The sequence below is a fragment of the Mugil cephalus genome, chromosome 2, assembly GCF_022458985.1.
Source record: "Mugil cephalus isolate CIBA_MC_2020 chromosome 2, CIBA_Mcephalus_1.1, whole genome shotgun sequence".
NCBI classification, from domain to species: domain Eukaryota; kingdom Metazoa; phylum Chordata; class Actinopteri; order Mugiliformes; family Mugilidae; genus Mugil; species Mugil cephalus.
In genome coordinates, this window is record NC_061771.1 from 25,191,157 (window position 1) to 25,218,033 (window position 26,877).

Below are 26,877 nucleotides of genomic sequence, written 5' to 3' on the forward strand. Positions count from 1 at the left end.
CTCTGGTCTTTTACTTTCAAAATAGCTGAAACATAAATGACACTTGTGTTTTAGAACAAAATCCTTCAATTGAGAAGTCTTTCACATTAAAACCTCGTATACAGAAGTTTTGCAGTGTATCTGGAAACAGTCTACGCTCTCAGAAAAGCTGCGTAACAGTAACTGTCAGTGCTGAAGAGGAAGGAAGAAGGAGGGGACTTTTGTTGTGGTTTGCTGTTTCTGGCTCACAGAACACATGACACCAGATTCAACAGCTGCGACAAGTTGTCAGCAATCTGATTTGTGATTGATTCTTACTTCCGCCAAATGTCACCTAATAAGATGAGAAAAGACAGAAGAAATTCTAACGACAAAAGGACGTTGGACAAAAAAATATTTTTGGACCTGTTGTTGGTGCTATATGTTAAGTCAGGTTAACACCAACGTTTTTAGGATTTATTCTCTTGGGAATATGAATGTCTAATAGGTATTTGGTATGTTGCATTTAGATTTGTGCAAAACATTTGTACAGATGTTACTTAGATATAGCAATGACACTCAACAGGATGCAGCCTGACGCAGACACACACAAAAATGGTTTATGGACAACTCAAACACAAAACAAAAAAAGAAACCACAAAGAACAGCAAAAGGTGTTGACCTGGCCTCCAAATCCAATAGATCCCAAACTGATCAAATATCTGTGAGATGCACTGGAACAAGCCTGAGCCAAAGAAGCCCCCGAGTTTGTCAAACTGAATTTGAAATATTCTGAAAGCCTGGGGAAAACAATTCTCAGATCTGATTAGACAATCACGCCTATGTCTGGGCTGAATGTGAATGCCACACATCACCCGCTAATGCCAAAGCCTACAGTGAAGCACGGTGGTGGTAGCATCATGCTGTGAGTACTTCTAAGAAACAGAAATATGTAGCCGTCATTCAAGTACCTAATTAGATCTGCACGGAGTAAGAATGCAACTAAAGAGGTCCTTGTAGAGACAGGGCTAGCAGTTCAACACAGCAGTGAACTAAAGCAAAGCCACGACAACTCGGACTTCCTGGTGAAAGGAGCGGCTCCTGGACAAGTCTTTAACTCAAATAGAGTGGCAGAACCAAAACCCACACCTAAACCCCAAAAATATGCCTCCCATTTGAGGAGTCTAGGAATATATGTCTGGAAGAGTGGGTAAAGGTGTCAGGTATCATAAAACATACATCACAATGAAGTATTAAATGAATTAAATGACTAGGATATACAGTTGTGTACCTAAAATCCTGCTTCAGCCAACAATTCTCATTCTGTCATTCAAAGAATCTAACCGGATGTTTTCCACATTTCTGCTGTAGTTTATTTTGAAAACGGCGGAAGAAAAAGCTTGGTTCCGTGTCTAACTTGACACGAGTGGCAGAAAAGTACTGTAGGTTGATGCACGTCAGTGGCGGCGGCTTTTACGCAGCAGAACTAGGGCAACTGCGTCTCATTATGTCGACATTTAAGAAGGCAAAAAACTCTAAAACTTGACCAGATTCATGATTAAAATGAGTCTGACATCCGAATTACAACCATGTACGAGTTAATTATTAAGGACTTATAAAGAAAGAAGAAGAAGACACGATGGAGGCACAGCCACGGTACCCGACCAAAAGAACTCAAGGATGATTTTATATGAGAGAGACACGCTCTGCGGAATATAACTTTTTTTTTCTTTTTCAAAACAGTCTTAAAATGCTTAAGAGATGGAAATTCCGTTGGTTGCCTGTCTTTATTTTCACTTTCTTCATTATTCTCTACGTGGATTTCCAACTACGCGCCGGCAGCCTTCCCAAACTGTCAGCGGTTCACCATGCGTCAACCGGTGCGCTCCGGCGCCTCATCCACCAGGCACCATCCGCGGGCATACACTCTCAGAAGCCGGTTAACGACAACGGGAGCAGAAACAGCATAGGGGAAACACAGGGTGCTGACTTGAACCGAGTAACTCAGCCTCCACATGTTGCACAGCCAAAACTGCAGCTGGAGGACATTTACATCGCCGTGAAAACCACCGGGAGGTTCCACAGCACGAGGCTGGCGCTCCTTTTGGAGACCTGGATCTCCAGGACTAAGGCGCATGTGAGTGTCAGTCGAATCTGTGTCCTTAAACTCTCTTAGCTTCTTTATCCAAGACCACTACCACCAATAAAAAAACAGCCCCATCATAAACAGAGCATCAAAACCATGTGTATAGAAAGAACTTGATCAAAGTCTCATTTTAAAGAGGCAAAGTTTTATCATCTCAATCGAGCCAAGTGCATAGAGTATGCCAGCATATGAATAGACTGAATTAGAGGTGATTTTTCATGCACTCATTACATAAAGGATCATCTGACCCACCAGGCCAAATTCTGTAGGTCTGATGAGGAATAAAACACTATCTGCTTTGAGGCTGCACATCTGATGACAGATGCCACTGATTAAGATTAAATTTAGTTCCAGTTTGCTTGGCTGACCGGTTTATTTGTGCAACAAGTGTGCGTGCACGTGGCTCCGTTTGCAACCAGCTGTCTCGGCTTCATATTAAACTGTACTCCTTGAGGCTCAGAATGTATCAAACGGGTTGGAAAGCCTCATCTTCAGTCCTCTGCAGAGAGGAGGAGGCCGGATTTCAGATAGCTGGACAGTGACACTTTATTTCTCCTCATCTGCTCTTCCGCCACGGCTGATAAAGCTGCTTTACTGTGCGTGACATCGGAAATCAGTTTCTCTCCGTCAGATTGATCTTTTTCTTTCTGTCTCACACTCACTTTCATTGGCACATTATCAATCCACTCACTGTCCTCTCGGCGAGGCTTTAGGCCTACAAGTGGCTTTTCATAAATTCTCATAGTTCAGTATTTCTTCTCTGCAGAGCTTTGCTCAACCTGGATTTTAAAACCGGACCGTGTGAATGACACATTCTAGTGTACTGCATGCATCAACTGTCATTCTGAGATGGTGGTCGTGTTTTCCCAGGAATCATCTTTTATTGACATGGCTGACAGGACTGATGCACAGTTCAGAGCTTTCTCACTACAGAAACAGCAGTGTATTAGAAATGAACTGATGCCTGGGTCTTCGAGATGAATGCTACTTAAATAGCTTTCAAGTGTGCTCATTCTGTGCCTACTTCTCGAAAGGGATCTCACTTCTTATGTTTTTTTTTTTTTTCAGTTGATGAAATTGGCCCAGTAAGCTTTCATCCTCACGCTTCTTGTTTTTCATTTCACTGCGCAGAACTTTCGTTCTCAGAGCGAAACAGGAAGATATCAACTGATCGTTTGTTCCTCTTTTTGTTCCGAATGAAAAGACGGCTTTATCGTTGCCTTTTCCCAAGTAATGTGTTAGAGAACACACACACACGCATGAAGAAAACAAAAAAACAACAAAAATACATATGCGGTGCGCTGTCGAACACACAAACGGGCCAGCATGAATAGAAGACAACGCACACACGCGGAGACACAGGAAGCTTTGCAGGCAGGTTGTCTCGGCTGAGGGGAAGCAGCCGCCGTGCCGAGTTGTGTTAACAATACTGAAACGGAAGCTGGTCATAGAACGGGAAGTTGAGACGCAGATTGCAGAACAGAATGAACCTCGTCTTACTTACATCAACACAGACGCATACACACAGATTGCGAGAAGTAATTTTCACAAGCAGCTGCTTGTCACATAACATTTTGTAGCTGATCTGCTTAGAGCTGGGAACAAAACCGCCAAGACAGATCTTTTCCCTGTCGTCGAACCAGCACGATCCGGGCCTCTGTCCGCCGGCTCTGTAGAGTCACTTCCTAGTTCGTCCTGCAGAAATAATCTTTTAATCAAACTAAAATGAGCATCAGTCTTCTGTGATGAGCAGAAATTTTAGCACAGGCTGCTAATGCAGTGCTAATGCACTTTCAATTGCATGTACTACTGTCCACCGTTTCATAAGGTAGTTGAGCAATAGTCCCTCTCCCTATTCTCCAATGCACCTGCATTCAAATAGACACATTTATTTGTCCTCTTTCCGTGACACAGTTGTTTTTAATGAAATGTTTGACCCCTGTGCTAATAACGTTGCTGCTGTAACTTTTACCTGCTAAACAGCATTCAGTTGTTTTTATTTTCATTACTTACTTACATTTTTATTTTTTAGCACAAAGACTGTATAAAGACAGCGAAACTACTCCCCAAAAGTGAAGCCAAAGCAAGTAGAGCTCCCCCTGGTGACTGGTCACAAGCTCCACCTCCTCCATATTAGTGGGTTGGACTTTGGCCAAACTAAAACACTAAAATACACTCATATATATACACACATATTCAAGTACGGTTTCTGTCAGTTTAGGTGGTTAATATAATGTTGATGCGTGTCGATTTTTTGGATAAGTTTCATTGTAGTTTATATTGTCACAGGTTGTGACATAATGGTGACTACTGGTCGCCAAGCCAACCGCTCCATAAAGTGATCCCGTGGGACCATGAGAACTGTTAACAATTGGAAATTCTGTTCACTATGCAGGTATTTGGTCAAAAAGTAAATATCAGACGACCTGAACTTTATTGTCTATGCACCACTAATGTCTGTGCTAAATACTGTAGCAATAATCTATTTCTTTGATTTTAAGATGAAAAGTGAGAACTTTGACTTGCTGGTAGTAGTGTCTTCACCTGGTTTTCCTGGTAATGCATCAAGTTGTACAGGTTTCCATCCAGATCAAAGTATAAATAGTATAAAAACCCTAATATGATTCAAAAATATCTGAAATGACAATCACAGTTTAGTGTAATTATCATACACTATATTTATTTATTTATTTATTTCAGCTTTGTGACTAACCTTCCACTCCTAAATTAGCTTTCCACTTCAGCACGCTAACAAAACTTTAGTTTAGAGTAATCTTTCCTGGTTAACAGCCAGTTTGCTTCCAGTGTGGTTGACAGATTTAATAAGCACAAGCAACTTATATTTTAATCTCTTTGGCCGACTTACAGCTGCCATCTTGTACTGTGTTATTAAACGGTGTGGGTCTGCAGCATTTGGCCCCAGAGGAGCTACGTGGCGGAGGCAGTTATTTATTGAAAGTGAAAGCTCATCTTCAGTTGAAGCTTTTCTGCCAATACTTGTCAGTTTGAGGTTTTACAGCGTTTAACGCTCCCAAGTTGTTGAATATAGTTTCACTAAGGCGCAGTTAACACACCTTGTCAAAATTTCAAATAACCAAATAGATTTTAATATATATATTTTTTTATCTATTTATATTTATATTCATAAGTTTAGGAATGTATTCAAGGAAAGACAACAAGAGAACAATACAAGAAGATGAAAAATAATCATTTAAATGGAAATTCAAATGAACTTTTCCTCTAATTATTCTAATCCCAGAGTCCATTTTCCACATTTTCTAGATTAAACCAAAATGCACTTCATACGATTAGTGTTTAAAATCAAATCAAATGAATCGTCAGTGGTTCTGAGCAGTATTTCTGTATACACTATGGACAAACCCATCAAAAATAAACCCAGAAGTGGGTGGAGCCTGCACTCGCCATGTTGGCTGGGTTTTACTCCGCCCACACTCGGATACTCCAAATATGGACATGGGGGGTCGTGTCGGACGTTGAGACCAACCCCACCAACCTTCCGCTACCAGTTAGCTCAGGCTACCACCTGTCACTCAAAGTGGAAACGCCGATTTCAGTGCGAGTAGTTTGAGTTATGACGAGTTATTCCTCTTTCTTTTTCTTCTTCTCCTGCTGCAGTGACGACAGGGAGAGTGGGTATGGAAAACTGGTGAGAGAAGGGACTCTGGGGGAAGGAGTGACAGAGGGGGAGGCTTCTGTCTGTACTGAAATGAGCCAAGTGAAAGTGAAAAAAAGCGAGAGCAAGAGCGAATCCTCTGTGGCGTCATCCACAGTTTTCCTGAAGAGCAGTTGTCAGGCTTAATGTGGGGTGATTCTGTCAGACAGACAGTCAGAAATCTGAAATGTCTAACTCCTGGCTTATTCCCAGAAACTGTTCAAAGAGGAGCTGAGGCAGGCGGCTGACACCCGGCTGTCACTCAGAGCAGGAATGGACTAAATCATGCAGAACTTTAATTATCCATCACAAGTCTCGATATAAATGAATTGAGGGACTTTATTTAGCTGACATGAATTGCATATATACTTTATTGATCCCTTGGGGGATATTTTTACATCATATAATACAAGTATCTACCAATCAAAAAAGTCTTAAATGGTTGCAACATAAAAAAAAAATCCAATATAAACATGTAAAAAGTGGAAGAAAGATAAGACATGAACCGTTATATATAGCTACAGTGTGTAGTGTAAGTCGTGTAAAGCGGAAATATGGTAATACAGTATGATGAGAATGAAGTAATGCTGAATTGTTCGTGTGTCACACAAAGGTGTGATGTTGTACATTATTAAAGATGACAGAAAGGATCTCCTGTTTCCTGAACCGTTCTTTATGACAGCCTTCATTAGCTGTCATGTTGTGCACCAGGCTGTAACCCCCGAGTGGTCATTTGGTGAACGTACTTGATGTTGCCCTCATTTTTCAGCCATAGAAGTTGTTGCATGGGTCGGACCATAGACTGTATATAAATATGGACAATGCGACCCTACTTCCTTGCATCGGCCAAACTGATGTTTTTTTTTCTCCCCCGGGGATACGACCAGTGCCATGTTGTAACTTTGGAGCCAGAGTCTGATTAGTAGTGGCGCCACGTGTAGTCGTGTTATCGATGACTTGCCACACTTCCATGCTTCATGGAACTGTTGTCATGGTAACATGTAGAGCAGCAAACTATAACTATAACAAAACTTCTCAAACAAAAGTACACTTCAGTATGTATGACAGAAACCATCACTGAAAAAAATATTTTATTGTAGTTGGAACATGGAGGGGGTAAATCTTATGACCTATACTGCAGCCAGACACCAGGGGGAGCTCTACTTGCTTTGGCTTCACTTTTGAAGTGCAGACCCATTGTCCGTCTTTACATAGCCCAGGGGTCCCCAAACTTGTTTTTTCCAGTGTGAGCTATATCAACTATCTTTTCTGTGGATAGTTAGGGAGCTGGGGTCAGTCTATAACAGGAAATTATATGGGCCAAGCTAGCATACTTAGCTGGTGGTCTCATAGTGTCGACGAATGTTAAATAGTTTGAACACCGACGCTATATCTTTGGCACACTCACGTCTCAAGCAGCCACTCGATGAACTGGAGCTTTTTACACTTCTCTGCATGGCCGTCGTCACTCAGACCTGGACTAGTTTGCCTGTGGGTGGGGACAGAGCAGCACACCCGCAACTCATTGAGAAGGTCAAGAAGAAGGATGTGGCCACTCCAATAGATGTAGTCTACGGCTGGCACAAGTATTGATCAAATGATGATCAAACTTGTAGGAATTGCTTTTTTGTTTGAGTATTAACTGTGAGCATGTAAACAGTTTTTGCCCATATAAAGCTTCCACACACAGACATATGAATGTGGTTGATTTAAAATTACACATCTGGATGATACAGTAGCTCTGTTGCCCTCTGCTGGACACCCTCACAACCGCTTCCAGTCACAACTTCATTCTGCTCTCTGATCTCTTTAGTCATCAAAAGTTTATCAAATCAGAAAAAAGTAGCAATCAACTGCTTAAAAAAGCACACTATTAGTTGTTTTGGGTTATATTTTGTAATCTCATCATGTAATCCAGGTATTAGAGTGATTAGGCGGGTTCTGCCTGTCAGACAGTCCGGGAAGCTTTGTGTCCCTACATCTCAACATATTTATAGCAATTCAAACTTAATTCTCTGTGCTTCTTTTTAAATTTTTTTAGTCTCTCTAAACCTCACATTAAAGTGTGAAGAGACTTGGCTTGTGATTCAACGGGTGCTCTTTCACCTCTTACCTCCTCCCATGATCGTTCAACTTTTATTTGAATATCTGGAACAGAACTCTTAGCGATCTCATATTTCCAGTGAAAACATTAATACGTTTCCTGGACTTGAATAAAACATAAGCCACGGGTCGTGTTTATCTTATCTCCCGGGTGACTTGTCTCGCTCTGAGGTTATTTAGTGCCTTGCTGGGCAAAGAACATCAGGGCGCGAAGCTGAGTTCCGCCTGAGGGGGGCTGCAGAGATGGAGGTGCTTGTTCAAAGGCCAGAGGCGCAAAACATTACCAGTTTCACTGAGTCATGCACCAGACAGATTTCAATCTGACTTTAGTCAAGTGAACTGGAAGAAGTCAGAGTAGAATTAATTGTTAAAAGAATTGTTTAAAAGAAATTTTCAAAAGCCCTTCATTGATAGAAGCCAATGATCTTGCTTTGACAACATCATATATACGATGTTATATTTTGTTCCACAAGGGACATTTGTATACAGACCCTTAAAGGCAAAGAGTTAAATTGAATAAAGCAAACTGCGATATGTTTTTGATTTTTTTGTTGTTGATTACTTTTGCACTGACATTTATTCAGCAATGTTCCGGTACCATCAATGTACACATGAAGGTAAATGGTTCATATCAATAAAAACAAAGCCTGATCATCCAGTTAATACAAACCAAAATACATAGAACTCATGCTATGACCTTTTAAGCTCTATTTTTTTGCAACAATATCTGCGTCATGTGAGTATATAAATTACTCTGTCTGATTATAATTGATTTATGTAAAAAGGAATGCAGTGTTTGTTGGATAAAGAAAAATATTGTTTTGTTATTTACTGTAGGTGCCGATGGTGAGTCTTTATTTAAAGGATTTCACCACTAGATGTCAGTATTGTACAAGGAATCAATCAGTTTATCTATTGAAGCAGGTGGTATGACTTTGTGAGTGTCATTTTGACTAATTTATTTAGTTCTCCTCTCTCCACTGTGGATCATAAATGTGTGTGTGTGTGTGTGTGTGTGTGTGTGTGTGTGTGTGTGTGTGTGTGTGTGTGTGTGTGCTCTTGTACGGCTATCTTTCTGAGGACCAAGCTGAGTTTTTAGAGGAGTGAGGACATTTTGGTTGGTCCTCACTGTCTTACAAAACTGTTTAAGAGTAAAGACTTGGTTTGAGGGTAAAGGTTACAATTAGGTTAGGGTTAGGCGGTTAGTTGAGATGGTTAGGGTTATAGGCAGTGGAGGCTTCTATGTCAGTTTGATGCCATAGCTACATCGAAAGCCCAGACCCTATGCAGACCTATGCAGTGCAGACGTGAGCCTCCCCAGAAATGTAACTATGAGCACCTGTATGGCAAAATTTTGGCTGAAAGTTTCATTCGCCACTGTTGAAAGTGAAGCAGGAAGTAGAAACAAAAATTAACCAAAACAAAGAAGAGCGTTTTTACACCTACTTGTGCAGTACCTTAAATTAGCCCTTAGGGGCTAGGGAATGCATTTCGTCAAAGCATGTCCTCATAAAGCTAGCCACACAGACATCTGTGTGTGATTGTGTGTCCACGTGCAGTGACTCATTGTTTTTAGCTCACAATGGGGAACCTTGTTTTTGTCACATTGCATTTGCTCTCTCCAAAATGATATCGATCCCAGAAGTATAATGTTAGTGTGTTCACTCCCTGATGAACGTGCATCAGGATGTTCTGTTACAGGGGACGCAGACCCTATCAAAGCCTTCATTTCTCCTCTTTTTCCTTTGTTTCCCACAGACGTTCATCTTCACAGACACGGAGGATGAAGAGTTGAGCTCGGAAGGTGAGGCCCGAATGAAATGCTCCTCGTTTGACCACAACATAAGCATGTGGACACGTCCTTACTTGTCTAAAAAAAAACGCCTCAAATAAAGCAAAGCCACGCTGCTGCAGCATGAAACGTACCGAAACGTATCGAATGTCCTTTCTGTTTTGCTACAACAATGCCCCTTTAAACAAAGGCAAATCAAGTGCAGAAGATATTCACTGGCATGAACACAAGGATTAGATGTATCGATCTCTAAATCCAACGCAGACACTGCCGCTACATCTTTGCATTCAGCACTCAAGGATGCTACAGCAGGTTCGCCACTCGACTTGGGCCTCTTGATTTAAGCAGGCTTCTCATATCCAGTCTATGTTACCAGATGAAACGATAGCAAGTTAAACTCAAATGATCACCTTACATTGTTGACTGGCTACATGAGAACTCTGGAGGGTAAATGGCAAGAAATATCTCTACAGTCCAAATGCTTTTGGTCAATGTAGGTTCTTTCTTTTCATTCGCTTCTTTATTGCTTTCATTTTTCTCTCCATTTTTTCCTCTTTTTCCATCATTTTCACTCCTTTCACCCCCCAACCCTTCTCTTCTTTGCCTCCCCTACCTTGCTTTATTTTTTGTCAATCTCTTTCCATCCCTTCCTGATCAGAGGAAACATTGCTCAAGCGAAAAATGGCAAAATAATGTACAACACGAAAGCATAGCATCATCGATGAATGCAACCATGTGCAACACCTTTAAAATTGAAAATGCCCAGAAGTCTTAATAAAACAAAAATCTGTCTCCCCCCTTCCTCCCTCCCTCTCTCTCTCTCTCTCTCTCTCTGTCCAGGTTATAACATGGTGGTAACTGGCTGCCAGTCAGATCACAGTCAACAGGCTCTGTCCTGCAAGATGTCTGCAGAGTACGACGGTTTCATGGCCTCAGGCAAGAGGTGAGAGTGATCCATCTGTCATTCCTCTTGATTTAAAGATCGGACTGAGGCTGCAAACTTTTCACAACCGCTGTGGGGACTGTAGAAGGTAGGGCCAAAAGTAATTCAATAGAAGTAAAGACAGTTTCCACAGTCAAACTTGTTACAACTGTAGTGTATCTGAAGAAGGCAGCAAAGAGGAAGGAAAGACATGGAGAGACATGACGAATGTATGAATACAGCAGCCAGGAATGGCCTCCAAATTTTACCACATCCCAAACTGATCAAGTATCTGTGGGATGCACTGGAACAAGCACCCTACAAGCCCCCTCCCTTCAACCCACAGGACATAAAGGCCCCCCACTAACAACATCCTGTTGCCAGACATCACAGGACACCCTCAGAAGACCCATGTCCATTCCCTAATGAGTCCAGTTTTTATATATTTTTGTTTACTAGGAACCACAATAAAAAACTCAACAGCTTGTGTTTGGTGTGTGACTGAGGCGCTGACTTGTTGGTGGCAGTGACGATTAATGTTGTGAGCTTGGTTCCAAGGCCCATTTAGAAACCTCCCGGGGTTTCCAGTGAAGATGGAGACGGAGGCTGTTTGGTTTGGACGGAAGCCTTTTGTGTTTTCCGTCCAGCCAGTAGGATGGCAGAGGAAACGAGGCAGCGCTTCAGTTTGGTACGAACAGATTTGTAATTTGGAGTCCGACGCTGCGGTTGAAGTCTGTTTGGTTTTGGAGTGCGGCTCCGACACCATGTCCACTCATTAGGATTATCCAGAAATAATCAAACAGCTTGATCACTCGTAGAGGAAAAATAAAAGAAAAAAAAAGAAAGAAAAAAGGCTTTTTAAGGACAAGATCCTGATCCAAAAATAACATCTAACTGGAATTAAATTTAGGGGCAGTGTTTGGACAGCAGCCATGGAAAGGAGCCACAGTCTTCAGTCTCAATCTGTTACCATGTGACAGATGTTTCCCATCTAACGTGGTCTCTGAGTGCAAAGCCACAAAAAGGTAGTGGGTTGGAAACATTTAGACTTTGCGCTGTCTGTAAATGTAAAAGCACCGTGGACAAAAAAGTACATTTGGCCTAAAAGTAACACAACCTGTCCTGAGTCAACATACACCAGTGACGTGAGGCATAACATTATGACCACCTTAATCATATTGTGTACATCTCCCTTGTGCCTCCAATACGGTCGTGACCAATCAGAGAGTGGACATGGGCCTTCTGAGGGTGTCCTCTGTGGATCATCTCACAGATACTTTATGAGTTTAGGAGATAGTGAATTTGGAGGCCAGGTCAACACATTGTGCTGTTCTTCATGTTTTTTGAACCGTTTTTTGTGTGTGCGTCATCAAGGAGTGTCATTGCTATGGCGTGGGGGTCACCTGGTTTGGACTAGGTGGGTAGTACATGTCTAAGTAACATCCACACAAATAAACGACTAAAGCCCTTTTCAAGCCTCTTTTATACTGCACGAAAAACCCATCACCACCTGGGATTTTATCTGCTCGGCTCGGCTGCAGTGTGAACAGGGATCCCGTGTTGACTCCCATGAGATCAGTCTTCCCGTTGGTTCCCCCGAAGACCGATCTCTGAAGGGCAGAGATTTTTGTCCTGATAAACGACAGGATGAGCAGGAGCGGCATTGGGACGCACCATGCTGTCCATTGTTTGCCTCGCAGTGTTCCAGTGTACTTAAATGTGTAATGATGACGTTGTCGACGTGATGACATATGAGAAATCCTGTGACAACCCAGTATTTTTGATGTGAAAGCAGTATCAGTAACATCCAAATGAATGCCAGATCCAGATGTTTCCCAGTAGAACATTGTATTGTCATAAGATGGTCAATGATGGTCACATTGTTTTCCTTGTGTTTTCTGTATATCCTCTTTTCATCCTTGTGAATCCCATGCTGGTCTTTAAGAGATACGTGGTATATCAGAAGTCTCTACATTCTGATTTGTGCTCTTGGTTTGCGTTCTTATGTCTAGGAAACACAAACAGCAGGAGATGAATTGGAACGTATATTTTTCTGTCTCGGCAATAATGGCCCGTTCTGTTCCTAGATGAGATACTCATCTCAGGATCTGTGGAGAGTGTAATCTTACCTACTTGCAAGGCAAAGCTTTGTATTTCAATTGTGTGTTTATGTAGCCTTGCAGGTGGTGCAGGGTTGTTTATTTTTTATTGCTAGTGAAGTCCTTGCATATGATATTTCAGCACTGTTTAAGTCCCATTGCAGCCTGGTAACACAGTGATGTGACCACACAAACAAAAAAAAAAAAAATACTTGTGCATGCAACTGGATAGTCCAATCAGAGCCATTTGGCTGGAAATCAACTCCTTACCTGACTTTACCTTACCGTACCTTACCGTACCTTACCTTACCTTACCTTACCTTACCTTACCTTACCTTACCAAACCAAACCAAACCAAACCAAAGATTTGATTGGCTCCAGACCAGCGTTCTCCCACAAAAACAAATGTGTGCAAGGGCTGGCTTCCAGATTGGTCTTGTTATATTTTGCAGAAAATATAGATAGTTAAATCTAGATTGATTTCTTTGCAGGGGTCATATCTCCGACCCCTCCAAAAACCCATTAGAGGATTTATTGTCGTCCATTTCTTCCCATGAGCTCGAGGTATTGATTATTTCATCTAACAAATTCTATGACTTTGCTTTGATGCAAAACCACAGAAATAATGAGAAACCAGTGACTCATTTACTTGAAAATGGTTAATATCCACACAGCGCCTCATTTGTCTTTGGGGGTTGTTGCAACACAGGAAATGCTTTACACAGTAACATCTCGAAGACTTCATCTTTTGCTCCTCAGGTGGTTTTGCCACGTGGACGATGACAACTACGTGAACCCCGAGGCCCTCCTTTCCCTGCTCTCGACATTCCCCCAGGAAGGAGACATCTACGTGGGCAAACCGAGCCTGGACAAACCCATAACTGCTCACGAACTGCTGGAGGGCAATGCAACGGTACGGTAACACAGCCCTCTCATGTGTTGTCAGGTTTTATCTCGCTGACTGAACGGTGTGGATATATTATTAGAATTATTTTTTCATTCTCATTAAGCAGGGAAGACGTGATTGCACGCAAGTAATAAAGCTGCAGGAGGTTGTTCATTAGTGAACGGAATCAGTTTCTAAAATATGTAAAAGACAAAGAGCAAAGGCCGTATATAGCCCAGCAAACTAATCAGCACACTGACTGTAATCTACACCAATAACATCATGACCACCGGCAGGAGGAAATAAGTGAATAACACTGAAAATTGTGAAAGACGGGAGCTGGCCAAAGCATGAGGATACTTGCGTGGTATAAATAAAAGGGGATTTATTAGTCAAAATTCAAAAAGAAGTAATTTATAAAAAATATGACTGAAGTTCTGGGCCCATAGAAGAGTTCAATCAACAAAACAACTCAGGCTTTAACTGAAAAATAAAGCAAAACCAACCTGAAACAAACAGACCTAACAAAATGAAAACAATGGGGCACATATATCGTGGCTGACCAGACCACAGAGAGACACTAGGCGAAGCAGATACACACTACGTTAATAATTAACATCTAAACAAACAAAAAACAAAAGCCCTCTCCAAACAAAAGGAGCTGTAATTGTAATACACAAAAAGAAATTCCAAAATTTTATAAGAAATTAAACGAAATAGCCCAAGTTGAATCTCCCTCCCCCCGAGGTGATGGAGAGTTGGTGCAGTCCAACCAGTCAGGCTGCTGCAGGCCTCTGGATTATGCACCCCAGCCGGACCCTACCAGCACTGGTAACTTCAAAAAGAAAGATATAAATTAACACTGATGCAGTGTTAACCTGCAACAAAACATAAATGTAATGAGTGAAACAAAACTTGTCTTTTGTCTGTAAGCAAATAAACTACAAACTAAAGGTGTGCAAGGGGGTTACCTGCTTTCATTTCGTTGGGTGGTTGCAGCTGCAGCATCACAACCGTCCTGTGATAATTCTGTGTATTGATGGCGATATTTCCGATACCAGGTCTTTATGCTCTAAAATCGATTCTCAAATCATATATCGATACTTTTGATACTTCAGTCATTCGAGGTGATGTAGGAACACAGCGGGAAGTAACTAAACTATTGAGTTGTGGCAACACAAAAAAACCTTGTGGAACACCTCAGGTTAAACCACAACACAGAACACGAGGCATTTACAGTATGGTGAGGAGGACATTAAGATACAAGTTTTCATTTTATAGTAGTTCTTAATAGTTACACAAGAATTTACTTTAATGGTCTTATTGTTTTACTTATTTCTTTGTATGATTGTGTCTTCTGTTTTTTTTTTTTTTTTTTATGGTTATTAGCTCAACTACATAGTAAATGAGGCCGCTACCTCAATAAACCTATATACCAATATACTGAGCTCAAAATAAATAAATAAATTACTCTGTATTCTTTATGAAGCTTTGATTTGAAATGCACCACCTTTCTTTTTTAGGTTTACCAGACACATTAGGGTGTATTTACACAAAGTTTCGGTATTAGATCGGTATCATTGATACCAGCCTGAATCTCACTCAGTATCGGATTGGAAAGAAAATCACTAAATCCCAAACTGATCAAGCATTGGAGCCCCCTTCCCTCAACCTAGAGCTGTTCGTGGCTGCTGATTACACATCTTTCTCGTTTCTAAATAATTTATTTTCCGCTTTCTATACAAGTATAGGCGATCGTGGCAAAAAAAAAACTGAAAAGTTACACCTTTGAAATTCTTCTTTTCGTATTTTTTTTCTTCCTCTATCATTGCACTTTCTGTCCCTTTTGTCTGTTGCCTTCTTTATGATCTCTCTGCCCTCCGCGGGGATACTAATGAACAGTTAAACAAATCTAAGCTCCGTTCTCACTGGTTGCGTGCCAGAATGCAGCCTAGCTGGAGTTAACTGCTGTCATTTAAAATCCATACATTCAGGTCTTTCAGTACTCATTTCCTCTCCCAGTAACTGCCCAAGAGACGTCAAAGGACAATGGAGTTTAGATGAGGTGCCACATTAAATAGCTCTGGAAAGATTTTTTTTGTTGTTGTTTTTTTGACACCTTATGGATCAATGAGCGATTAGTGTTTCGGGGATATCACACACACATTTAAATATGACACCCTCCACCTACCCCCAGGCTCTGATTGCATCCATTTACAGCCAGAAATAGATTTTTATTATCCAGCGCTTCTCTTCTCTTCTCTTCCACCTTCAATGCGTTTTCATTTTCTGGATGGAGAAAAACAAAAGAACGGGACAAAACAAACAAACAAACAAAAAAAAAACCATCAGGCTCCTCTCCGTCGCCTCATTCTTTGGCATCCGGCCTCCGATCTCTCTTAATTTTCCATCCTTATTGCGAGGCAGGGAGGAGAACAAGTAGGGGAAGGAGGAAAAAGAAAGCACAGCCATGGAAAGAAGAAGACGGGGAAGGAAAGGAGGGAATTTAAAGAGAAAGAATCGGAGGAAAATATACCAAGAAAAATGACAGGAAGGAGAGGAAATTCAGTTAAAATCAGAGGCCTTTGAAACAAAAGAGGAGGAAACTCAATAAAACTCTAGTAGAAGACGTGGAAAAGACGGGAAGTCAAAGTGCAAAGAGAGAAATGAGGAAATGTTGTGGGTAGGAAAGGACAGAAGAAGAAAGGCAAAGGAGAGGGAATGAAAGCAAAGTAAAAAACTGAACTGTAGGCGATGGTGAACAACTGAAAATACAACTAATGATTAAAAAAAGGAAAAGATAGAAAACAAGTAATTTATTTTTTGGTTTGTTTTTCTGAGTATTTTCCTGTTTTTCAATTTTTCTTTTTTTTGTAATACCCACTCTGTTTTTCTGGGTAATTTTCGGGGGGGGGGAGAATAATCTCAACAACAGGAAATCATTTCTCAGACAAACAGGAAAAAAATACTCAGAATATTACTCAGAAAATCAGAAATAATTAGCTCAAAAAGCAACCAAAAACTTAATCACTTAGAAAAAACACTGAATGCAGTACGCTTCCTTACTATAGCACAGAAGGACAAAACACCAAATAAATGAATATGAAAAGGAGAAAGGGGGAAAATCTCAGTGTAGTCTCTAGTCTGTAATCGCTGCATGGTAGAAATCTGTTGATCCGTGACTAATGTGTAAAACAAAACACCAGAAAGTTACTTCATTTGCTCCTGTGATAAATCACCCAAAGCTTTTAAACAGCAGGAAAACAATCCATCTCCTGCTTTAGGATAGGCTCCAGTTTAGCAGATAAAGACATGCGATATGTAACAGACTGGTTTGGAGAATGAAAGATATCGTATAGTGTAGTAGCATAGTAGCGAAATGTAGGTTTATGCTTCTTGCATTCAGATTTTAGGTTTTAAGAATTTGTACTTCTGCACTTTTGTGTCTGCTCGTGTGTTTTTCTGAATGTAACTGTTCACTTTCAAGGTAAAAAAAAAAAAAAAAAAAAAAAAAAAAAACTACACTAAAGGCTTTTTCTTCAAGGCCAGGCGGCCTGAAAGTCAACACGAGACTTGGAGTCTCCTTTTGAAGCAACAATAAACTAACTGCAGCTACTACGCCCGTTTTATTTATTTATTTTTCTAAGAACACTAAAGCGATTCTTAGAAATAACCTATTTCCGTAAACAGCATTTTAACCTTGATGCCTTGAATGACGTTAAAGAGCAAATTACAGATGTTTTTAAGAAACAGCCGACAACCGACAGCAGCAGGAGTAATCCCGTGCTCCACTGATGGTTCACTGATGACGATATTCAGCACAGTCGGTATGCCCATCAGCCACAACATTATGACCACAGAATAGTGAGTAAATAACATCGACCATCCTGTGACGCAATGCAAGGTTCTGCTGGGAAATTCTTCGACCTGGCATATATGTGGATGTTACTTACAGATGTGGCACCCACCTGGACCAGACCAGCCCCACCCCCACACAAAACCAATGATGGATGCAGGACGTGTCAGGATGACAAAGAAACAACTTGCAAAAAACTTTTTATAGCGTATCTGTTCATACCTGTGTCTGTGTTTGTTGTCTTTCAGAGGGAGGTGCAGTTCTGGTTCGCTACAGGAGGAGCAGGTTTCTGTCTCAGTCGAAGGCTGGCAGAAAAGATGGCTCCGTGGGCCAGGTATTTATTTATTTATTTATTTTTAAGTAATTCTGAGTAAAGGCACCAAGCGTTCCTGTGCAGTTGTTATTTATTCCAAACCTTTGAGCTCGGTTGACCTCCTACAGATTGTGATCTGAGAATCAAAACCCAAAGCTTTGTGTTCCCTTTCTTTGTTCTCAGAACCCTTTGAGTGAAGAGCAAATGCAATACAAGAAATCGTGGAAATTTCTTGACTTTTTGAGATTTTGTTTCACAATCCAGAAAATACTACAAATCCTCAAACAAGTTTTTTTTTATTATTATTTCAAACTGCATCAACCGGCAGCACGACTTTGAGCATTTATTCAGCTTTTTTATTTTATTTTTATTAGATCAAAGAGATGAATCATCTGGCTAAAGTAAATTTGAAGTCTCTGTGAGTTTGTATTTACACTGATCTCAAAGAGCTGAGACTAATGGCTGCCCGAGGCTAGACGGTAGGGAATCAATCCAAAAAAAATTGACGGAGTTCTTTGGCAAAGGTCAGCAGTAAAAGCCCACGCAATAAACAGTGCAGTTACATGCAAAATCACTGTTAAAGTCACTCGAGGATAAAAGTTGTTTGTTTTTTTGTGAATTTTCCCACCAAAGAATCTAATTTAAATGTGATCATATCAAGACAGCATGTCAATGAAACCTTTTATGCATTAACAGGAATACAAAAAAAAATAGTTGTGTGTCTGGGTGTGTTTCAGTGGCCCCCGGTTCGAGCGGACGTCGGCGACGATCCGCCTCCCCGACGACTGCACGGTGGGCTTCATCGTGGAGAAGAGGCTGGGTGTCTCCATGGTTCACTGTCCTTTATTCCACTCCCACCTGGAAAACTTGCTGCTCATCAGCCACAGGAGCATATCACAGCAGGTAGTAGCAAAATCACTGTATAAACACACATCGGCATCCAAAGCGACTTGGTCTTATTTGTGGTTGTGTGTCTGTTTCCGCCGCAGGTGACGCTGAGCTATGGGATGTTTGAGAACAAGATGAACAGCATTGAGGTGAAGGGAAGTTTCTCCAAGGAGGACGACCCCTCTAGGTTTGTCTCTCACTCCACTGATCTTAAATGAGGGGATATGAATGTGGGTTCCTCGCTCTCTATCTGCTGTGTTCTGTTACATACGCTGCGATCATGCTTCTAAATGAAGTTTTTTGATCACCAGCCAGTCAGAATTTCCACTAGCCGAATATTTTCCGGTGAAAGTAAATGAGATTACGAGTGCCACTGAATGCATTTGATCATTTTATTAACATTGTTGACATGAAAAATGCACAGAAAGTACAATACATACAATTATTAGTCCCCACCACGAAATGTTTTGTTTTATTTTTTTCTCTTCCCTACATGCGGCAATCCCAAAGTGCAAACACAACCCATCAGCCATTTAGCGTTAAACTATCTTTTCTCCGTTTCGCACGCTCAGTCAATATTCTCATCCCCTGCCTCCTTCCTCTACTCGCTCCCAGAAGTCTGTGCTCCCTGCTCTCGCTCCGAGTCCATTTGTTCTTTTTCTTCTTCTTTGCGTTTTCTGGTGAACACCCCAATTCGTTTCCATGGTTTCTCACGCTGGTTGCACTGCAGACTGTAGCCTGCCTGCGTGAAGCCAGTGGGGGTCTGATACGTCATTACGTAGCATTACGGCGGTGTTCATGGGAAATGTCTGACTGACATGATCGCTTCTTGCGTCACAGGCCAAATTGGCTAGTAAGTTTTTATTAACACCCGCCAAAATGAAGACACACACAGCGCCCATGTGGGAGTTCTTGCAAGTTGTTCTTGACACATCAACCAGGGAGAACTTTTTTCTCACGTGGTGTCCAACAGCTGTTCTGTGATTGGTCACAAATTGGAAGTGGGCGTGGTTAAAGCAGAAAAGCAGACATGCTAGTGTCCACTCTGTGATCTCCCAGATGCTAATATTCGCAGTGTGACCACAAATCTCTCCTGGGTAGATATCTGGTTAGTGAACACTGCAGCATGAGTGGCTATGATCCATTTTGAGATTTTTGTGAAGTAGTAAGCTACTTAGTGCTCATTCCAGTTTGGGGTTTGTATGATTTCCTGTGGTTGCAAAAGGTCTTCAAGCATTTTTGTTTAAAAAAAAAAAATAAATAAATAAATAAATAAAACATGGAACAGATGGGCCTCTCTGGAAATACTGACAAATTTAAATTCATCATTGCTCCTTTCGTTTTAGAAAAACAACTTTAAAGCTGTAAATTATGAAACTAACACAATCCCTCTTCAGCAATTAAAATACAGCTTTTACTCAAATCCATTCACTGTGTGTGTTCATCGTTGAAGCAAACTCATTAAAGACATGAACATGAATGCGAGGATGGAGCTGTCCTTGGATACTCTGCAGTTTGTGGAGAAGGTGAAATAATTTTTGCTGTGCATCCAAACGTTCATCACCTTAACCATCATTAGAAAGATTACCACAGCTCTGGACAGCAATTATGGAGACACTAACTGAACCCTCGCTATAAAAGCTATGCTGACTTTTATATGAAAAAAATTATAGGGTTCTTTAGAAATTAGTCAAAAGGATGTAAAGAAATCCAATAAGGAGAGATCTAGGACGATAACCCACTCTCACTGGAAGAGAATCTATTGTGAGGCTGCAGATCTTCCTTATTGAACGCCCACCTAAGCTTAATTAATGCTTCATTCATTAACCATTTAATACCTAAAAAAAAAAAAAAAAAAATTAACGGTTTCCAAAAGCTGAGACATTGTGCTTTATAGTTGTCATTGCAGTTTTTACTTACACCTTTCCCAGAAGATTATTATCCTCTTACAACATGCAGTAAATTGTAACTAATATTGAAAGTTCATTCAGGTATTTTGGCTAAAAATGGGCAGAATAACTTACTCACAGAACATTTTTTTGCTGTTAAAGGGTTAAGATTGCTATACTTGTGTATTGCGTTGCTTTTTATGATACATGTTTTCTAAAAACATTTTCTTCATAAAAACCCCTCAGTTTCACTTTGCACATGGTCTGGTGTGAAGACAGACCTCCTGTAGCTCCCGTTCATCTCTTTTTACTCTGAGATAAAAGCAATTTGATGTAACGCTATGGAGCCATGAACGTGTTTGTTCCAACCTGCGGCTGTAAGAACACTGCTAACGTGGGGAGATTTTCCCTTTGTTCCCATGCTGTGGTGTCGCACAGAGTTCATTCAGCCCCGCTGCATCTTTAAAGCAATGGGTCAGATGTGATTCTGTCGTAGAAACAGAGTCATTCTGGTATTGAATAAAAAGTAAAGAGTGTCACAGCAGAATACAAAACGCTTATATATATATATATATATATATATATATATATATAAACACACATCCACAGGAAACACAAAATGTCAGAAGTGAGAGACAGACAACAAAGCTGTCTGAGAATACATCGCTTTAATTACTGAATGTAGTTAAATCTAAAAGGCAAAATACATATCGTACATTATATTTTCACAAGTTAGCAATGTAAACAATGTTAATTTACAATGACAAATATTATTATGTAGCATTTTTTTTTCTGTGACTAAAGGCTGTTACATACTCCACAAGAAAATCAAATGGTATTTTGTTCACACAGTCTTCATTGGGGAGTTTTTGCAGCTTGTTCTTAACACATCAACCGGGCAGAACTTTTTTTCCTCGTGTGATTTGTTCTGTGATTGGTCAGTACCAGTAAGGCTTCTCTGACAACTTCAGCCTCACTGGTTGTTCTCACCTGGTTTCAGTCATATCTCGCCAACAGGACACAGTTTGTCACCATGAATGGCTCCAACTCCTCCCCTCCCTGTCCCAGTCAATCAACGCGTGCCTCAAAGCTTTGTCCTTGGACCTCTACTTCTTACTATCTACATGCTCCCCCTCAGTCAGATCATTCGCCACCATGTATCTGGTCAACTGCCTACAGGACATAAAATCAAGGATGTCATCCAACCTGCTCAAACTCAACAGCAAGAACATGGAGCTCATGTTTGTGGCACCTAAGGCACGAATCTTCTTCTCCAGGTCGATGGCTGCTCTTCATCCCCTGAAGCCCGCAACCGGGGCTCTCCAACAATGGAATGCAATGGAGTCCTGTTCAGGCTTCCCAGCAACACCCTGCACTGACTCCCTGGCAGCTTATCACCCCCACCCTTATCCACCATCACTGGCTCCCCATCTTGTATCAAATCCTCCTTCTTACCTCCACTCCCTGGCCCCCCGGTACCTCTCGGACCTCCTCAACCCACACACTTCAACCCAAAGCCAGCGCTCCTCTAATCTGGGTCTCTCCACCCCTCACACCAGCCGACGCACTTTGGGGGATAGAGCCTTCAGCCTGGCTGAATCTCAACTGAGTGGAGATTGGATACTGTGTGTGGGTGCATGCCGAATGCTCATGTAGAGAAGTATAAATAAAAATGAAACTTCAAATGCTGGATCTGCTGTAACACTCTTAATAACCTGTGATGACATGCTATATGCGTGTCAGATTTCTCATCTCCTCTTTTAATTGGGTATCGCCTGAGGATAAAAACCCCTAAAATGAAATGGCTGATTAGATAAAAAAAAAAAAAAAAAGCAACAACAACACAATCTCTCCTGGAGCAAAAATACAGAATTTGTTCATGAAAAAAAAGGAAAAAAGAAATAGCAGTCATTTGTTGTAGAGATCATTACCCACCTTTCACCAGTTATCGTTTAAAAACAAGATCGCGGGGTTTCCGGCAAACCAATTACAGACAAACAAATAGGAGGGGAAAACATAATCTCCTTGCTGGAGGTAAAATTGTAAAGAGGCATAAAGATCCCATTATTACGATATTACAGTATGAAATCTTCATTAGATGCTACTTGAAGTATTTTTAGCTGCTGTATCTTTCTGTTTTCAGTCGCTGTTGATTGCTGACAGAGGACGTAGCAAAGTCACAGATAACTTAATATCGCCCTTAACGTACACACTCCAAACAAGCACAGGCTTTGTTGCACTGAAATGAACTATAGTGCTGCTCGCTCCTGTTACTTGAGCTATAATCATAGAGTTTTTTTTAAATTTGTATTTATTCTATGTTTATATTAGTTAAGACAGTTTATACTCACGGTCTCAGGATTTAAGACACTGTTATACGTTCAATAAAACCTGACATCACTTAGAAAAAAAAAAGGAAAACGAGAGAGACACCAAAGCAGTTAAAGTTAAATTTAAAGCATCTTATTAAATCTGTTGGTTCATTTCGGTTCAAAACGCTTCATTTCTCTCCAAGGGGCAACTTAAAAAGGGCGTAAGTAGCTAAAAATAGACACAATCACAATCAATAGACACACAAAGGCCAGGTAGAGACAGAATTAAAAGAAAGAACTGGCCAGGGCGGTGATTCATAACCCTACATAAAAACAGCACATACAGTACTGCACATAACAAGATACCATATCATTTATGAAGGGCTTCAACTTTTAAAATTAAATAAATAAATAAAATGTATTCGGTATAAGCAGCTTTCACAGAGCAGTGTGTCTTAAATACACATTAGAGATGTAGTCAAAAGGATTTGCAGGTTAGAGATTAAGGTAAAACATTTTCCACATGTTTCAACTTAGAGCTCTATCCATTTCCTTCAGAAGCCTATGGGAGTTGCCACGGCAGAGTTCTACTTCTTGCTTGCCGGTTTCATGTTTCCGCTAAAACTGAAAAGTTTGTATTTAGCACCAACAACTATGACAAGAATGCCTGTGCCCTGCGCCTTAACACTCTTCACTCCATGTCGAGGAACAAATGATAGCGTGCCTGCAGAACTGCACCCTGATCCAGATGATTCACCTTAAAAGGATTCGTTACAGGTCTTAATCTCAGATAGACTTAAATGTAAAATTCACCCGCATGGATGGACATTAATATCATAAATGACAGTTATACTACATTTGTATTTTTTTTGTACTTTCTACTTCTGGTCCACTATATCTCAGAGACAAATATCATACTGTAGTCAACAATGTCAATGTAGCTAACATCTGGCCGTAGCTTAAAGTCATCTAAAGTCATCCATGAGAAACGATGGATGAGGCACTGTCACAGAACTATCCCCACGACTCTTTCCACATTTCTGTGCTATCCACAGCCAACGTTCACCACGATGTTGATAGCTACTGAAACCATGGAAACATAGTGTTACCAGAATAGCAAAACCCTCTTTCTCTGTGAATCATGGGTAAGATTCAGAATTGAGGAAAAACGTGGAAATGTGCGGAAAAGCTACTCGAAAGGAATGCTTGGGAAGCCGGTGTAAAAATGGTTATTATTGTTATCATGGGATGTGTGTGATGCAGTCAAGAGCATTGCAGCTGCTTTCCTTTTGCAGATTTTTACTCAGAGTAGGCTATGGAACTTTCTCGCCTTAGATATTGCCAAACATTTTATCATTTCCGGGGACGATGTGTGGCCATAATGTCAGTTTCCTGAGACATTTCAATGTTTCTTTTTGCCTTTGCTTCCAGCTGATTGAGCTTTAGCACAAACAATTTCACGCATGGTGAACCGTAACGATCCGTACATCCAACGCTTTGTGTTTTCTGAGGTGTAAAGACTTCCAAACATCTCTAACGGTGGCTTGTTGCCTCTGCCCTCCACAGGTTTAAGACTGTGCACTGCATGCTGTACCCTTTCACCAGCTGGTGTCCTTGAGTTGCGTCGTTGAAGACTGCAGCGTCCGAACACACGAGGCAAGGCTGGTATCCTGCTGGATCATGAACCTTTGAACCTTTCATGGCTATTGACTGAATGCAAAAAAAAAAAGAGAAAAACCCAGACTGATTTCCTTTGGAACAAGAGTCTTATGATGAGAACAGCCCCGACTGCTGAAGCAGGAAACGGAACTTTAAAAAAAAAATGTGCTCACACTTGGTTCTCACCTTGTAGCTGCTTACATAGAAGGTATAATGAAAACCTTGATTATGAAGCAAAGAAACGCCTTGTCTTTTTTGTCTTTTACCTCAGTGTTGAAATCAGACTGTTGCATGTAGGATTTACTTGTGTCTCGACTACTGAATGGTTTTCATTGGTCAGAGTATTTTTATCTGTGAGACGGAAGCACTTAATAATAAAATAATAAAGCTGGACCTTAGTAGTTTTCAGCACTCTTTGACTGAAATCATGTTTTACTGACACACTGGGAAAATTAGAATATAATAGTACCTATTTTATAAATGTATGCACTTTTCTTTCGGCAGATTTCATCAGCTGGTCCTGAGCCTCAAGTCGTTTTTGTTTTTATTGACTAACCTTTTGGGTTTTTTTTTTATGTTTGCTCTTGTGAAGGAGATATTGTCCCTGCACCTGTTAAGTCTGCACACAATAAACCGTCTCCACCCCTCGTCTCCCTGCGTATCCAAAACCCCATGTCCTCCCCCCCACCTTCTCTCGCTTCCTCTCCTCTCCAACCCCCCCATCCATCTGTCTCCTCCCCTGCCCCCTCCGCCCCCTCCTCCTCCCCCCTCCATCTCTCTATTTACTCAGCCTTGTCTGCAGTTGTTGTGCTCCTCCAAGGCCGTGGCTTAAAGTAAAATGAACTTCCACTCATCCTGTTTGGCTCAGTTGCATCTATCTATTTTGTTTGCTTTTACTTTATAAAATAACTGCTTTTATTGTGACAAAAGTACAAATCAAACGACCCACCTACGAGGACCTGCTGCAACGTGAAAGGAGATAAATGCATACATGCATCTGAAAGCATTGGGTGTTGACTGTATGTGGGGTGGATTGAAAGTGTTTGCAAGGATGACTCTATGACTTTAAAACATCCGCACGAGAATGAGACCTACCTGTTCAGAGTAAATAACACAGATTAGACATTTTTACATCCATGTTACTGGTTTAATAAATTTGAAAATATCATCAAGCGATTCAGGAGACATGTGACTAATGAAGACTTATAGCACAACATCTGGACACTATGGCCACCTGCACAGCACTTAACTGGAACCAAAGTAGAATTTCTTCCCAAAATGTACAGCAATAAAATAAGATAATCCTTTGATTTATCCCACAGTATGCCTGGGTATAAAATCTGGCATCAACCAGCAATGACTAGTTTGTCAGAGTGGTGCAGTAGTGGCTGAGGCTGGGAAGCCGACATCAACTAGGATTATGGTGGTTACTAATGTGACTAAGGTTCTATGAATTCATCGCCTCTGAAGTCAGTCATCATGAAGGAGGAAATAGAATCAGTTTGCTTTTATTTAACCTTAATTTAACCAGGAAGGTCCCGCTAAGATTAAGAATCTAAGCAGCAGCAAATACAAGACACATTTAGAACACAGACAAAGCTCAAATAAAAAAGATTAAATTTGCAAGCAGATTATAAAGAAATGCATATTGTGGAGTCGGCCCCAAGTACTGTCAGCGCTTCTCTATGCAATTAAGGTACAAATGTAAGAAATGTCTGTAGTCTAAGTATTGCCTTGCCTGAGGACGTCCTGTGATTCAAATACTACCCCCTACATCTGTGTTTCATGTGACACATTCACACATGATAAACAAACTCTGTGCTTTACTCAAATTTATGTTCCGTTGTTATGGCTCTGCTACTTTCCACCTTACTCCACTGCATGTCAGAGATAGTTTTAATTACTTTGCAAATTATAATGGATGATAAAAACATATTTTGATACTATTTATCGTGGGAAAGAAATTACCAACGACCTGGCAGTAGTTCAGTTGAATTATGGCACATCTTTCATAATTCTGAAGTGAAAGGAGGTAGAAAAAAGATGCAAATCAAACAAAAGTCGCAAATAATTAAAAACTCACCCCTAAATCATAGAGAGGTCGATTTGCACTGGATTAGTTTTATCAGAGGACCTCTGTGTTATGACAATTATAGTAGGTAGTTTGCAGTGTAATTTTTACTTTGCAAATCACAGACATGGATGATTCACACGGGATTATGATCACAGACGACCTCCCCGTGATTATTAGAAATTACTGGAGGTCACCAAGTAAAACTAATCCCATGCCAAAAGGGTTTTATACATAAACATATACCAATGATTGATCCTTTGAGTGGCCAGAACAAACTATCCCACTGTCCAGAGTACAACTTACAGTG

General features: G+C 40.8%; 1 protein-coding gene across 1 annotated transcript; it reads left to right on the forward strand.

Moving 5' to 3' along the window:
• The first annotated feature begins 1,398 nt into the window (after positions 1-1,398).
• Positions 1,399-24,889, forward strand: mfng (MFNG O-fucosylpeptide 3-beta-N-acetylglucosaminyltransferase). Its single transcript, XM_047578283.1, has 8 exons — positions 1,399-2,095; positions 9,639-9,684; positions 10,513-10,615; positions 13,453-13,606; positions 17,684-17,769; positions 18,486-18,651; positions 18,738-18,823; positions 24,404-24,889. Exons 1-8 carry the CDS (start codon positions 1,649-1,651, stop codon positions 24,453-24,455), a joined length of 1,140 nt encoding a protein of 379 aa, XP_047434239.1. The 5' UTR covers positions 1,399-1,648; the 3' UTR covers positions 24,456-24,889.
• Positions 24,890-26,877: the final 1,988 nt, after the last annotated feature.